General features: G+C 46.8%; 1 protein-coding gene across 1 annotated transcript in view; it reads right to left on the reverse strand.

Annotated features, from left to right (window-relative positions):
- Positions 1 to 4,104: 4,104 nt before the first annotated feature.
- LOC132249476 (ADAMTS-like protein 1) overlaps positions 4,105 to 14,415 on the reverse strand; it is a 62,760-nt gene continuing 52,449 nt past the window's right edge. Inside the window, exons 9-11 of the mRNA XM_059724688.1 lie at positions 11,064 to 11,173; positions 9,171 to 9,391; positions 4,105 to 6,804 (exon numbers count right to left, since the gene is read on the reverse strand). Coding sequence (XP_059580671.1) covers positions 6,698 to 6,804; positions 9,171 to 9,391; positions 11,064 to 11,173 — 438 coding nt within the window. The 3' untranslated portion in view covers positions 4,105 to 6,697. The remainder of the gene's footprint in view (positions 6,805 to 9,170; positions 9,392 to 11,063; positions 11,174 to 14,415) is intronic.

Genomic DNA, 14,415 nt, shown 5'->3' on the forward strand with positions numbered 1-14,415 from the left:
TTGAACATAATCCTTGGGGAACAAGGGGAAATCAAGATGGAGGCATCCACGTGGTCTGTGCTAGAGGAACCCTGTGCTATGTTATCATTACAAGAGGGACAGCTGCATGGGGGCCCAGAGAACTGGTGTGGGACACATCAGCATGGCCTTGTTCACCTCATCCAGGCCCACACCAAACATGCACACAGCCATGCCTTTCACCCAGGGCCCCAGTTGGAGCCAGGAGGTGACCTTATGCAGGAGGTTGGTGACCTTATGCAGAGGTGCAGAGGCAGTTCGAGCAGATACTTAAACATCCACAGTTATAAGGCCTTGTTGGGTGGGATGCAGGAGTGGAATGCAACTCCTGGTTGGCACGACAGTGCCGCATCAAGGTCAAGACCTTGTGAGGACAGTGGGTGGCCGTGACCGACCACAATCATTCGTCTAGTTGTGCCTGCAAGATCATGCCATTTATGCAGTGGCAGATCCAGTTTTTGGTGCCTTGGGGTCCAGGCCACAACCATGCATTTTTTACCAGTGCAGGCAGCCTGCCTGAGCCCCCAACCCTGCCTTGACCCCTCCAGTGACATATTACCAGAGGAGAGACCTATGAGCATTCAGCATCCCGCCCCACCCAGCTCCCTGGCTGTTCAGTCCATTAGCAGCTCAGGGAGCCCTGGCCAGTGGCTGCCTTGGCAGCTGCAAAACCCCAGACCCTGCCACAAGGAACGGCTGGCCATGACATTGCCAGCCACCAGCAGTGCCAGCTCCTCCCCAGCAGGGCCTCTGAGCTGGGCACCTGCATGCCATGCACTGTGGACTGAGGACACTGGGTGCAGCTGGACAACATTGCTGATGGGGAGGACCACACTGAGCCACTAGCCTCATCAGCCCTGGACATGTGGTAAGCCTTGCACTGGGGGTGTGGGCCCTCCCAGACTCTGCTCTTGTGCTTGCCCCTGCTCCCTGTTTGGCCTGCCCGCACTCCACTGAGCCTAGGGTCCCTCCCCACAGCATGCAGTGAGGTGGGACACAGTTCACAACTTTATTGAGCAGCCCATGTGCCCCCCCCCAGCTGGCTAAGCACAGGTCTCTCACACCTGGAGGAAGGCATTGATGCTGGTGGTGATGTCCTCCTCAGCAGCAGGGGGCAGGGACATGTAGCACTGGAGGCTGGCTTGAATAGTAAGGCCGCATGCCTTTCTAAGTGTCCATCTACACGTTACACTTAAGGTGCGATTAACCAGTTGATCATGCCTTAAGCGATCACCCAGCCACCTATTCAATCAATAAATGATGAGATAAAAAAAGGAATAAGATACAAAGTTATTCCACGTCTGTTGTGGAGTAGCTTTGTAACTGCCTCCCATTACACCATTAATTGAACTTGTGCCCAAGGGTCCCTGTGGCTGGAGTCCCTGACAGCTGATCCAAGCTCCTGGCTGGGGGGGGGGGGGGGCGCCCATATGCACCTCCAAATCTGGGAGCTTCTGGCTGGGAGTGAAGGTGTCTTATGCACCCCCATGTCTGGAAAACTGCAGCAGCTGCCATCTCTCAGCTGCAGGGCTGCATGAAGCACCCCTGCAGCTGGGAGATCACGTCAGTTGTGGTCTCCCAGCTCAGGGGACCCCTGGGGCACCCCTACCACTGGGATCCCTGTCAGCTGACCCAGCCTTCCAGTTTCAGGAACTTGCTTCTTGCCAATGCAGCAGGAGCCTGGGATTGGGCTTCTCTTTCACTGGCAATAAGGCATGATAGGATCTAATGCAGGGGTCGGCAACCCCTGGCACACGTGCTGAGCATGGCACAGAAGGCCATTTTGCTTGGCAAGTGATGGTTGCTGGGTAGCTGCTCTGGGTAGCTGCTGTCAGTGACGGAGCCCGGGCTGCTCCCAGCAGGGCTTGCAGCATTCCAGCTGCCTGCTGGGAGCAGCCTGGGCTCCTGGGTGGCAGCAGTTCCCCAGAACCGGGGCAGGCTGCAACCGGGAGGCTGCAAACAGCTGTGCTGGGCTCCGGAGCCCCAGCATCAGCTCTGTACCCATGCATGTATGCGTGCCTCAGAGCAGGCAGTGGGGGAGGGGCCTGAGGCAGTGCAACCCCAGTCTCTCCCTTGCTACTGGCACAGAGCTGGTGACTGGACTCCAGAGTCCAGTGCAGCTGTTTGTAGCCAGCCTGGGCTCTGGGCAGCTGCAGCAATCAGTGGGCAGGCTGGAAACTGCTGTGCCAGGCTCCACAGCTCCAGCATCAGCTCCATGCTGGCAGTGACTGCATGTGTACCTCAGAGCGGACAGTGGGGCAGTGCAGCCTGCCCCGAGGTGTGCATGCCGTCGCCACCAGCATGGAGTTGATGTTGGAGCTGTGGAGCCTGGCACAGCTGTTTGCAGCCTGCCTGCTGCTTGCTGCAGCTGCCCAGAGCCCAGGCTGCCTATAAAGAGCTGCGCTGGGCTCCAGAGCCCAGTCACCAGCTCTGTGCTGGGAGAGGGGGGGAGAGACTGGAGTTGTGCTACCTTAGGCCCCTCCCCCCCGCCCTCTCCAAGGCGCGCCTGCATGCACCGGTATAGAGCTGATGCCAGGGCCTGAAGCCTGGCACAGCTGTTTGCAGCCTTCTGGCTGTAGCCAACCCCGGCTCTGGGTAGCTGCTGCCAGCCAGGAGCCCGGGCTGCTCCCAGCAGGCATCTGGGACACTGCAAGCCCTGCTGGGAACAGCCTGGGCTTCAGCAGCTACCCAGAGCTGGGGTAGCTGCTGACAGCCACAGAGCCTGGGCTGGGGGGGCAGGGGCTTTGGGTGGGGGGGCACAGGGCAGCAGGGCTGTTGGGCAGGGGCAGCAGGGCTGGGGGGCAGGGGCTTTGGGTGGGGGGCAAGGGGCACAAGCAGGGCATCCTGCCATGTACCCCCTGCCCTCATTTTGTTTTTCTGGCATGCTGGCACTCCGGCACCTTCCAGGGTAGGCATTGTGGTGTTTTTCAGCACTCTGGCCAAAAAGCTTTGCCTATTCCTGATCTAATTCATGATCCACACAAGCATGCCTCCTGCCATGCATGCTATAGCAGGAGGTGCTATTGTGTGGCTCATGCATTAGATCCCATCTCAGTGTAGGGGGGGGGGGGGGGGCAAGACTCTTCTGATTTTTATTATGAAGGGTATGCACATATCTAAGTAAACTTTTGGAAAATCTGAGGAACATCTCTGTAGCAGTGAAAGAGTGAACCCCTCTGCCCAACCCACCTCTCAATTGAGAAGAGCTGCAACTTTGTTTGCTGGAAAAGGGCTACAGGAAATACAAACAAAACTTGAGAGGTGGCACGCGCATGGCCTTCCCTAAGGATAAATATGCTTGCTTGCATAAAGAAACCTTTTGATTTCATGAATACATCCCTTTTAGTTCTCTGAATGTGTGCAGAGGAAACTAACAGTTGCACACAGATTGAGGCACTGTGGATAGTGTGCTTATTGTATTGTTTATACCAGATTTCATGGCTCAGGACAGTTTGGATGGCTGGTGGAGACTGACAGAATCCTTCTATCAATCTGGTCCTGGACAGCTCTACAACCTCTGTCTGCCACTTCTGCTGCTTTGGGATTTATTTTAGTGGCTGCAGCATTGACCCATACCTTCCCTACATGGTAGTGGTATCTGAAAATCTCTATAGATAAGGAGTAAGTGGCACACCCCTTGGTCTAGGATGAAGAGACCAAGCTCATTGCTTTTCAGTATTTGTGTGCCTGAGCAAGTAGAAGGAGTCGCGTGTCCCTGAAGAGTGAACCTAATGATGGTTCAAGGAACTTGCAAGCTCCATTAGTGAAGGCAGCTCCGAAGATCAGCTTTGCCAAGTGAGTGACTATAGAAATAGAGAATGATGCCAGAGGCCCTTCTAAACTCCAGTATCCCTGGTTCTCCTGTTGTTAATGATAAAGAACAATGTGAGGGGCAAGGATTTTTGTGGGTGACATCTTGAGAGAACCAAGTTTGGGTACTTGGTACCCAAAAGCTTGTTTACATCCCTCTCAACTATGCAGTCAATCCAATAAAAGATACTGGTCCACAAAAATTATTTTTTGCCTCTCCTATTTTTCCTGGGACAGCACCCCAACCATAATAAAGAAGAAGTCGGACAACAATCATTAAATAAATAGGCTGTAATATCTGTACAAAATTATATAAATACAAGTTTTTTGGGGGAGGGACTGCCTCCTTTTATAGTATTTAGCAACCCTTATAATCTTATTGTGATACTGCTATGTCACAATTCATAGGACAAACATTTAGAATTACATTCGTACTGTACAAAGGTAACAGAAAGGCCTCTCAAGACTTCGTTTCTGAATCTTTATCCTAAGCACAGTTAGTTATCCAACAGGTGATCCTCTGAATAGGTCTTGCTAGTAAAGAAATGTAAATACCTTGCCTCACTGCCCTTCATTTGTTATTTTAGTAAAAACAACAATCACATTATTATTAAGGAATCTGTCCTTCATTCCATGCATAACTTCCATGCTGCATATTAAAAAAAAACCCTCCCCACAAATGTCATAGTTTACAAAAGCACTCTGTACACAGTGAAATGTATCCCAAGTTAAATGTGAATGTTATTAAAAATAGGAAAAATACATTATTACCATTGATTTTACAGGAACAAAACTGCAGGGAGATAAAAAAAGTCCCCAAAATAGTTTTATCTGGACAACATAATGTACAATTATTAATACTGCACTTTTTATACAAGAAATCCTAATAAATATCCACAAAAGATATACATTTACATACACAGAAACACATTCTCTATTTTTCTTTTTAAATAAAAGTTACACTGATTCTTAGGAACAAGTTTTCTTGGAGACCCATTGTAGAGTGCATGTTTACTGCCAGATACACTTTGGAATGACCAAACTGCAGGCGATTTAATGTAATGGACCTGACATTGACCTCACAAAAGAACTTCCAGGCTTGTTGAAAAATCCATATGTAATGGAAGCTACAACATATCAATACTTTCAGAGTGTTTTATTACTTCACCACCAGATGTGAGCCCCACTGGGGCAACATAAGAGCCACAGCCAAACCTTTAATGTAGAGGTGGTCCTGAAATAAAGCTTCTGACCTGGACATCTCACCCTTAAAGTTTGGGGAAGTTGAGATCCCAATTCTCCAGCTTGAGTCTGTTTTTAATTTTTCATGCATGCAAGGTGCTGAGCAACCTAGATTTCCACTGACCTGACTTGAGAGCACCCAGGACTTAGCTTAATGAAGCACTTAACTGATTCAACCTATTGATCATTACTGCCAGCAGGAGAGAGAGAGAGAAAGAGAGAGAGAGAGACCCATAATGAGCAAGCAAAGTCACATTACAGATGTGAAATCTGAGCTTTGCCTCTCAGCTCACATCTGCAGAATTCTATTGGTGGACATAAAACTATGCTGTTTTCTAGCATCCAGGGTTTTTGTTTTGGTGTCTTTTAAGAATTGGTACTGCTACTGTGAAACCAATGCTGATGACACTACATTCTGCATACCTACGTAACGGGAACAACCAAAAGGAACAACCATTTTTCTTGGGAGACCCATCATAGAGAACATGTTTACTGCCAGACACACAGTACAGGAACAACAGGAACAACAATTTTTCATGAGAACAGAGCTGCTGTGATTATCATCAGCGGAGGACTTGGCTATTAGGATAGAAACATTCCTCACTGGCAGGACATAAAGACCATTTTTACAAACTAAATATTAGCTGTAAGCCCATAACAGATCCCAGATCTGAAAGCCCCTGAACTCTGGGAACCTGGGCTCCTTCGTACTCAGCATACGTCTTAAATCATGTTTAGATTCAACGTGGTAAGTAGCTCTTGTTGCTACAAACATACATCTCTTGCCAGTGCTCCACAATGATAGAGCAACATCAGCAAGTTCACAATATAGTTTGTCAATAGCATATCATTCTGTCTCTCTCTTTCCTCTTCTGTATAATCCTGTACTTCATCTTTCCTTTTGCCTCTTCCTGCTGAGGAGAAAACTATGCACTTATTCAGATGCTTTTAAAATTAATTCATGCTCTACCACAGTTCAGCCTCCTGTTCAGATACCAAGGCCCAGATCATCAAAAGCATTCGGACAGTAACCATTTGAGGATCTGGGCCTAGATTCTAATTATAGGAGTGAGAGAAAGGAGAGGAAACTGGAACCCAGTCTTGGAGACAACAGACACTCTTAAAAAGCAAAACTATAACTTTTATGTCCACAAACCCTCCAAATTAAGTACCTGCCTACTGAATGTATAATGCTCAAATCAGGTTTTCAGCAGCCCAGGGCATGTCAAGCTGTTTGATTCACAGTCTGGTAGTCTGATCTGATGCTAATGGGATGTTTGTTGTGTGGTACTTACACATCAACAGAGAGATGGGGATCTCAAGACCTGTATGTAGATTGCTATACAGCTCAGTTCCTCTTGGTGCTGTCTTGCTTGTAATATGGTTCTCATCAGCTTTCTTTTCGGTCCCAGCACGACTGTTTTGCTGCATTCTGTCTCCCAGCTTGGTAGAAGGGAAGATTTGTCAAGTCCTTTACAACAATGATTCAGTAAAACATTTTTTTAAAAAGGGGGGAAATAAATAAATAGAAAACCGAATTCTGTCCCATGTATTTTCTTTGTAAGAGTCCTTGCTGTAGTGAAGCAAAGGCTGATGCTCTGTTCCTCCATTTTAGTTGCTCCATTCTTCATGCTTTTCCACAAGTCCCGCAGCAGCGAGATTTGAACTGGGTGAGTTGACAGAGTTTGAGCTGCTTCACCTTCTCACAGTACCTGGTGGTGTCTCTGCATTCCACTAATCAAAGGGGAATAAAAAAAGAAAAAGGTGGTGAAACAATGAAGGAATCATTACCAGTCTCAGAGAAACTGTGATTCTTAGAGGTGTTTTGCCTGGAAAAGGGGCCACTGAGGGCAAATCTATATATGCAATTAATGTGCCAGATTTTTCTGCACAGAAAATTCAGGTGCATTAAACTGTGCCCAGGCACTCACCTGAACAAAATTGTTCCCAATGGGAGCAATTCAGTCTAGGGCTGCTCCTGCCCTTTCTGTCCCCTGAAGAAGCCAAGGGGAGCTCCAGGATCCCATGGGTGCCAGCCCTGGGCTGGCAAGGGGCATGGGAGCAGGTCCCAATCTCTGGAGGCAGCTGCCTCCCAGCTGCATGGAGATGGGGAATGGTCCCATTCTCTGCAGGGCGGGGAGAGCTGTCCAGGCTCTGGGCTCTTACTCTCAGCTGTGTGGCGATGGGGACTGGTTCTAATTGCCATGTGGCTGGGAGGCAGCTGCCCCCAGAGTCGGGACAGCTTTCTCCCAGCTCTGGGGAGACTGGGGCTTAGCCAGGCAGCGGTGGCCCCCTGCTGCTTGGGGTGGCCGCAAGCAAATTGCTCCTGGTCAGGGTCTACACAGGCGCTTTAGTGTATTAGTTAATGCACCATTTTTCTAGTGCTGGCACTAGCAAATGGTGAATTAGACTAATTTAATGCCCAGTAATTGATGCACGTGTGTAGCCAGTGATGCTTTACTGCACATTAGACTAATCTAATGCACGTTAAAAAATCATCTCTGTTTATATGTGCATGTGTAGATGTAGCCTGAGAGACTGGACTTCAGACTGAACCTTGAAAGTGGGAATTCAGGTGGGCTCAAAGAAGAACTTAACATTCAGCTGTTGTTTCTAGAACATGAAATCAGAGAAGAGGCTTCTGGGTAAATATTAGGTTTGTGGGACACTCAGATTTCAGTGTAGCTCTCACTGCACTGGTTGGGGCTTTTCCCTATCTTAGATATAGGATGTCAGTTGCTATGTGAGAGGTAAAGGTGTAAATAAAATAGGTATAAGATTTTTCCCTCCTTAAGCACCTTCATGAATATTAGTGCAATGCTTGAGTTCCACAATGGTTGTCCTAGAGGTTTCTACGCAATCTAGTTCTAGAGCTGAACTTGTAGCCTTGGAGAGAAGGATTAAACTGGCTCTAAGATACCTTTTCATCTTTCTTAAATACTGGGCATTGGGAGTTCCCTGGTTTAACTGCAACAGCTGTGGAAGCCTGTCTAATTTACATCAGCCTCCAGGTGTTGCCCTGGTGTGAAATCTCCACAAAGTTTTGTGTGCTGTAGCAACCAACAAGCCACACATAGTTCACTAGGGCTTCTGAGGGCATCAGTGGGCAGATTTGCAGCTGTTTTCCATAGTGCCTTTGCCAAAGGACCCTCTCCTGGCTAGCAGTGGGGATTTCATGGATCACAGAATCATAGAAAATGAGGGCTGGAAGTGAGGTCATGTAGTCCAACCCCCTACTCAAAGCCAACTATATAATCTCATTGCTAACTATATAATCCCAGCCAAGGCTTTGTTTAGTCAGGTCTATTTGAGGGCTTATTTATGCCACTGACCTTTTTATTTGGCCAAAAGGGTGAGGATCTCATCACCTTGAAGCTCTATCTGTGTCACTGTCCTATTCACTCTCATTAAGACAACTCGTGATGGGGAGGAGAGGGGAGGGGAGGGGAGTGTCTGCCAAGTCACTGTACAGTATTTGCATTTAGAGGGAAGAGAACACCTGGTGTAGGTGCTGCTTCCCCTAATGTGATGCTGCAGACTGGTGCTCTGCATGCCTGCCTGTGCACAGCACTGGAATCTCTGACTACATACCATTCTCTAGGAGTGAGCCTTTAAACTCAATATTTGGGAACTATAACTGGCAAAGGGTGAGTGATCTGCATTCTTGCTGCCTGCTGTACCCAGGTGGAAATTTGACATATAAAGTTTAGCTTTAGGAGAGGCACATCTGTTCCAGATTACTTTTTCAGTATTTATAACTTGTATGTATTTTTGCAGGCCCAGTTAAATGTTTGTCGCCTCAAAGCCACTTCCACTCTAGGAATTTCCAGCACTAGCCAGCTAATCTCCTTCAGGCAAACAATCTATTCCTAACTTTTCTTTCTCTTCATGCCAGTAACAGAAACTCAAGACAACCCTTTTCCTTATTAGCAATGGGATATTCCACTGGTTCCCACCCCTAACAACAACAACCAATTCATGAGACACTCTTGTAGAAATGTTGGATTTTGCAGGCTTGTTAATTAAATATTTGCCCAAGAAGCCCACTGTACTCTGGGTGCCAGCTTCTTCAGTGAAGATTTTTTCCTGCAGGAACATACTGTTTTCACAGGGGGTGATGTTACAGCGTTGCCAGTTGGAAGGCCTTGGTCTCCAAGAACAGTAGAGATCTTGCACGGGTTTGTTAGTATGGACATGTACACATTCTACACGCCTTGACTGGAAGCCGTAGTTACCACAGGTAGCTGTGCACACAGTCCAAAGACTGACTCTCCAGTGCACACCGCAGAGCTCTGTCCAGCAGTTCTGAGTGCTCAAAGGCCTGTGAGTAGAAGGGACTTGTGTATTATCAGCATACAACACAAGAAACAAAACAGAGAATCACACGTGGTCTTCCCCAAGTACTGGAAACAGGAACACTGATCCTGAGCTGCTGGTCTTGATCCAGTGAAGCTCCATTGTCCAAATGGACTAAGCCAGTGGTTTTCAATAGCGCTGTGCGAAATTTCGTCGGGTGTTTCATTTCGAAGCTGTTTCGATGTGTTTTGAGCTTGAAACAGTGAAATCAAAATGAAACAAAAGACTTTGAAATAGCTTTGAAATGAAATGAGGGCACTTGAAACATTTTGAAAGTTTTGAAACATTTTGAGTTTCAAAACTGGGCTTACTTGGCTTCACCACCATCCGGGGGCCTGCACCACCTGGGAGGAGACTGGCACAGCCCCGCAGTACTCCCAGGGGGTGTGGGCCCTGGGATCTGCACACAGGATGACAGCAGGCTGTTGCTGCTGGCTAGGGCCAGTGGCAGCAGCAGTCTTCCCAACGCTTGGCACAGGCTGTGCCCAGTGCCGGTCCCAGTTGGCAGCAGCAGCCTCCTGTCATCTGGTGTGCAGATCTGGGGGCCTGCACCCCTGGGAGGAGTCTGGCACAGGCCTGCAGCCCTGCAGGGGGTGCTGGCCCCTGGACTTGTGTGCTGGATGACAGGAGGTTGCCACTGCCAGTTTGGACCGGCACTGGGGAAACTGCCGCTGCTACTGGCCCCAGGCAGCAGTGGCAGGCTCCTGGGAGGGCTGCGGGGCTGTGATCCCAGGGGTGTGGGCCCCCAGATCTGCATGCCAGATCCGAAGAGGCTGCTGCTGCCACCTATGATTGGCACTGGGCACGGGCAGCAGCAGCAGCCTCCTGTCATCCAGTGCACAGATCCAGCGGCCTGCGGCCCTGAGAGGGCTGTGGCCAACTCTGAAGCTGTGCACTGGATGACAGGAGGCTGCCGTTGCTGCCCAAGGCCAGCAGCAGCAGCAATCTTCCTGGTGCTGGGCATGGCCTGTGCCCAGTGCCAGTCCCAGGCAGCAGTGACAGCCTCCTGAGGGCCCACACCCTCAGGAAGACTGTGGGGCTGTGCCTGAGTCCTCTTGGGGGTGCGAGCCTCAGGATCTGCAGGTTTGATGACAGGAGGCTGCCGCTGTTGCCTGGAGCCAGCAGCAGTAGCAGTCTTCCCCTATTTGTAGTTGTCCCACAGGATTGGACCCCTGAAGCCCTGGGAACAGCAGGGATCCAAACCTGTAGGACAGTGGGCGATTTTTGTGTTACCCAATGAAGCAGGTCAGCTCTGCTGGGGCATATCCTGGCACAGCCGATGCTACAGCCAAAATGATGTCTGTTTTTAGCCTCTGTCTCCAAAGAGTCTTTGGTATCCCTACCAAGTTTGCCAGTTGCTGGCCCATTAATGCTAGTTGTGACAGTTTTTGGTCATGTGGGATGCATGTTCACTAGAAGGGCAAATCTGGGCCTTCTCTGAAGAGATGGCCTTAAACCACTGTGGGCCTAAGTCTCCTGTCACACCATTCTTACACATATATCCATTGACTGCAACATATTTTTTCTGTTAAGTGAATCAAGCCCTTAAATCCAAAAGGTAACTGTAAAGATATTGGTCCCAGTCATAAATTTATGTATAAAACAGTAGTTATAGTGAGGAAAGATTTCACTTCTACCTTGGCAGGGCACTACACTGATCAGAAGAAACAGAAGTGCCATCTTTGGTCTGGCAAAAGATTTTTCTATGTTGCACAGCCAATCGTGGTCCAATACACGGCCCATTACACTGTGAATATAGAAATAATACACTCAGTGGAAGAAAGGGACAGCATGTAGCCTACTTTTTGAAGCTCTTTCTAGGAAAAGATAAACAAAGGTGCATGAGGTGTGAGGTAGATACTCTCAATCACTTCATACCGGCCTGTAGGCTTTCAAGATCAAGTGTGCAGTCATCTTATGACTTAGCCTCTCTCAGACAGCATTAAAAACCAATTTCTGTATCACTCTGTAGATTTATTCCCCTTCCCTTCCAATATTTCAATCTTAAATCCGCCTGTTTGACCAAATAAAATGTTCTTTTATGCTATTTTTGCAGAGCTTGTGATTCATACAGCAATTTCTGCTGTACTCCTTTTGCTGTGCATGTTACAGCTTGTACTCTCACAATTTATAGGCCAGTGGCTAATAACAAATGAGAATCAGACCAAGAACATCTTTCCTTAAATTAACAATTTAAAAATATTGCACAATAATAAATTAGATTGAAAAACCTAATGAACATAGCGGATCGGCAAGGCTGAATCACCAAGCACAACCCTAGTGATTCAAATTCACCAGTTGCACACTGCAGTTTAATATTCTTCTCCTCTTCCTAGTTTAAATCACAGACAGCCAAAGATATGGAGCATGTGATTACAGCATCATTTTCATTAAGTGTTAAGGAACCTGCTTGATTTCTAGGCAGTCAATCTCTACTAACTGTTTCCAGCAGGGTCCTGCTGCTTGGGACATGGAAGAGAATGGACATGAAGATGAGGATACCACTAGTGGGTGGGGATTTTTCCTGACTGCAGTCCTGACCTCTCTTATCTCCTTCCTCTCAGAAACTCTTTTGCCCCTGCATAGCCTCCTCACGCAGCCCCCTCTCCTGCTGTTGGTTTTCACTTCTCTGAGGGCTGGAAGAGAGAGAAGCAAGTCAATACAAGGCATTCAAATGCCTTCATTGGACACTGGGTCAGACCCATACTGAGAAAAGGTGCATAGAGAAGACATTCATTTGAGTAGGCAGGGCACAGACAAGATATGTATGTGCTGGCAGTGTTCATAATCCACAAATTTGAGCCAATGGGAATTTTTGTTTTGAAGCACTGTTTGATTAGAAGAAAACTCAGGCCTTGGAGGTCAAACAGCCTACAGTGATCTGCTTGCAGCTAAATGAAAGAAGGTGAGAGAAAAAAGCAAGGAATTAGCTTTGGGGAGGTTTAAGTCATCTTTTTATTTTCTTTATAGTTTGGGGAAACTAATCCCTGAACCTGGTCAATATGAACCCGACGTCACCTTGGGTGAACTCTGTAATACAATAGTGAAATGTCACTGATCCGCAGCCAATGTGCTATTCCTAATTGTAATTAAATAATTGTCTTGTAGTCATGGCTTGGAACTGAGCAGTCTAGGTTTACATGGATGTTGAGAATTTTTTTTTTAGGTGGGAGAACTATGATACTGAAAAGCACAAAGGTCAGGTATAACAGATTAATTCATGCCTCTGATTATCTAGACTGGGTATGACATTATGTGGAATGACATAAACCAGGGGATAAAACCACCACTGCAAGGTAACTGGCCAACAGCAAGAATTATACAATCCTTACCTGAAATTCCAAAGGAAGTACAACTTAAGCAATTCGTTTCTTTCTTTTAAAAGAATGCTGCAGTCTTTAATCATATACACTTCATGATAACTCAGTCTAATTTTCTGAATCAATTTCTTCCAAAACATACATGCAGTTAGTTTCAGATGATCAACAGAAATGGTTCTTATTTTGCTAAAACCTCTGAATGCATTGCAATAAACTTTGTTCCACTAAAATTTTGTAACATTGCTTATTGCTTTTGATTAAGCAAACTAGCCAGTGTTGCATGCTGCTTAATAAGTGGCTTTTTAAATTTATGTTCAGGACTGTATTTAGCAAAGAGTATGACTAATTGAGACATAGCAGCACATTGCCATGAAAGATAGCAGAATGAGATAGTATACTTCATTTACCATTGCTTTCCAATTGTCCTACCATGCGGTGAAAGACTACAAAATACATAATGATGACATTACTGAGGATAATGTCATCATTGTATACACAACACTTATCCTATGTAATAATTTCAATAGCCTTTTGATGGCTTCCACTAAACTTGTTTCCTTATCAAGGCCTGACTAATACTTTTATGATGTTGATTGAAAGATATGACCACTTCAGATTTGCTACAGATAAACTGCTCTTTCATCAAAAATGTCTTTCCTGCCAAAAGTGACATTAAAATATTTGACTAATGCATCAAAGCAAAGCAAATTAGCCCCACTCGATTAAAGCTTGTTTTTCATTCAGTCTATGCCCCTAGGTAAGGACTTGAACAGGAGAACTTCTGGATTCAAGGCTCTGCCTTGGCTACAACTATTAGCTCTGTAGGCCTAGACTGTTGCAGACTCAGTAACCTTTAAATGTGGCCCAGCCATTATTGAATGAGTGCAGGTTGAATGATATCATATTGCCTGCATGTGGGCTGCAACCAATGTACATACTTCTTCTAGGAGCTTTGCTAGTGTGGAGAGATCCAGAGAATGAAAGACCCCAGGGTCTCCAGAAGAAGATGATTTCACACACAGTACTATGAATTATTTACAACTTACAGAAACCTTTGTAACACCTGAGGACTATGTAAAGTAGTGAGAATTTCAGAATTTGCAAATTAATGTATGGAATTCTTAAAATAATTTGAATCTAGTCTTGTGTGACACTTTCCTTTGTGTACCAGTTCAAGTGACCTGGATTTCACAAGATCCCAGGCAACCAGGAAGCCTTTGCAAATTTGGGGCTTTATAAAAAGACCCTCCTACATGTCAGCCCAGGGAAGGAAAGTTGGATGAAAGGAACGTTAAATGTTGCATAACCCAGATATTCACAGTTTAGAAGAATGTGGGCTTCCTTGCATTCAGATGCAAAGAAAAGTTTTAGCAGCAGAAGCAAGGATTGAATGAGCCATGGGAGCTGACCAAATCTCTCTCTCATGGAGACTGACTTTTCTCAACCCATATTGAGACACTGGGCCAGCAGTCTGAGGAGACTTTTGCTGCCAATGTCCAAACTGCACCTGTTCAGGAAAAGAGGAAGGACTGCTTGCCAGGGTTATGTTCATCAGTGTAAATAACTGCAGAGTGGGACGGAAAGCAGAGTAGGGAAGCAAAGGGCTAGGTGCAACCAGTACACAATTCATCATACAAGGGACAAGGCAGGGAGCATTTCTCAGCCCCAG

Source organism: Alligator mississippiensis, chromosome 3 (assembly GCF_030867095.1).
Source record: "Alligator mississippiensis isolate rAllMis1 chromosome 3, rAllMis1, whole genome shotgun sequence".
NCBI lineage: Eukaryota > Metazoa > Chordata > Crocodylia > Alligatoridae > Alligator > Alligator mississippiensis.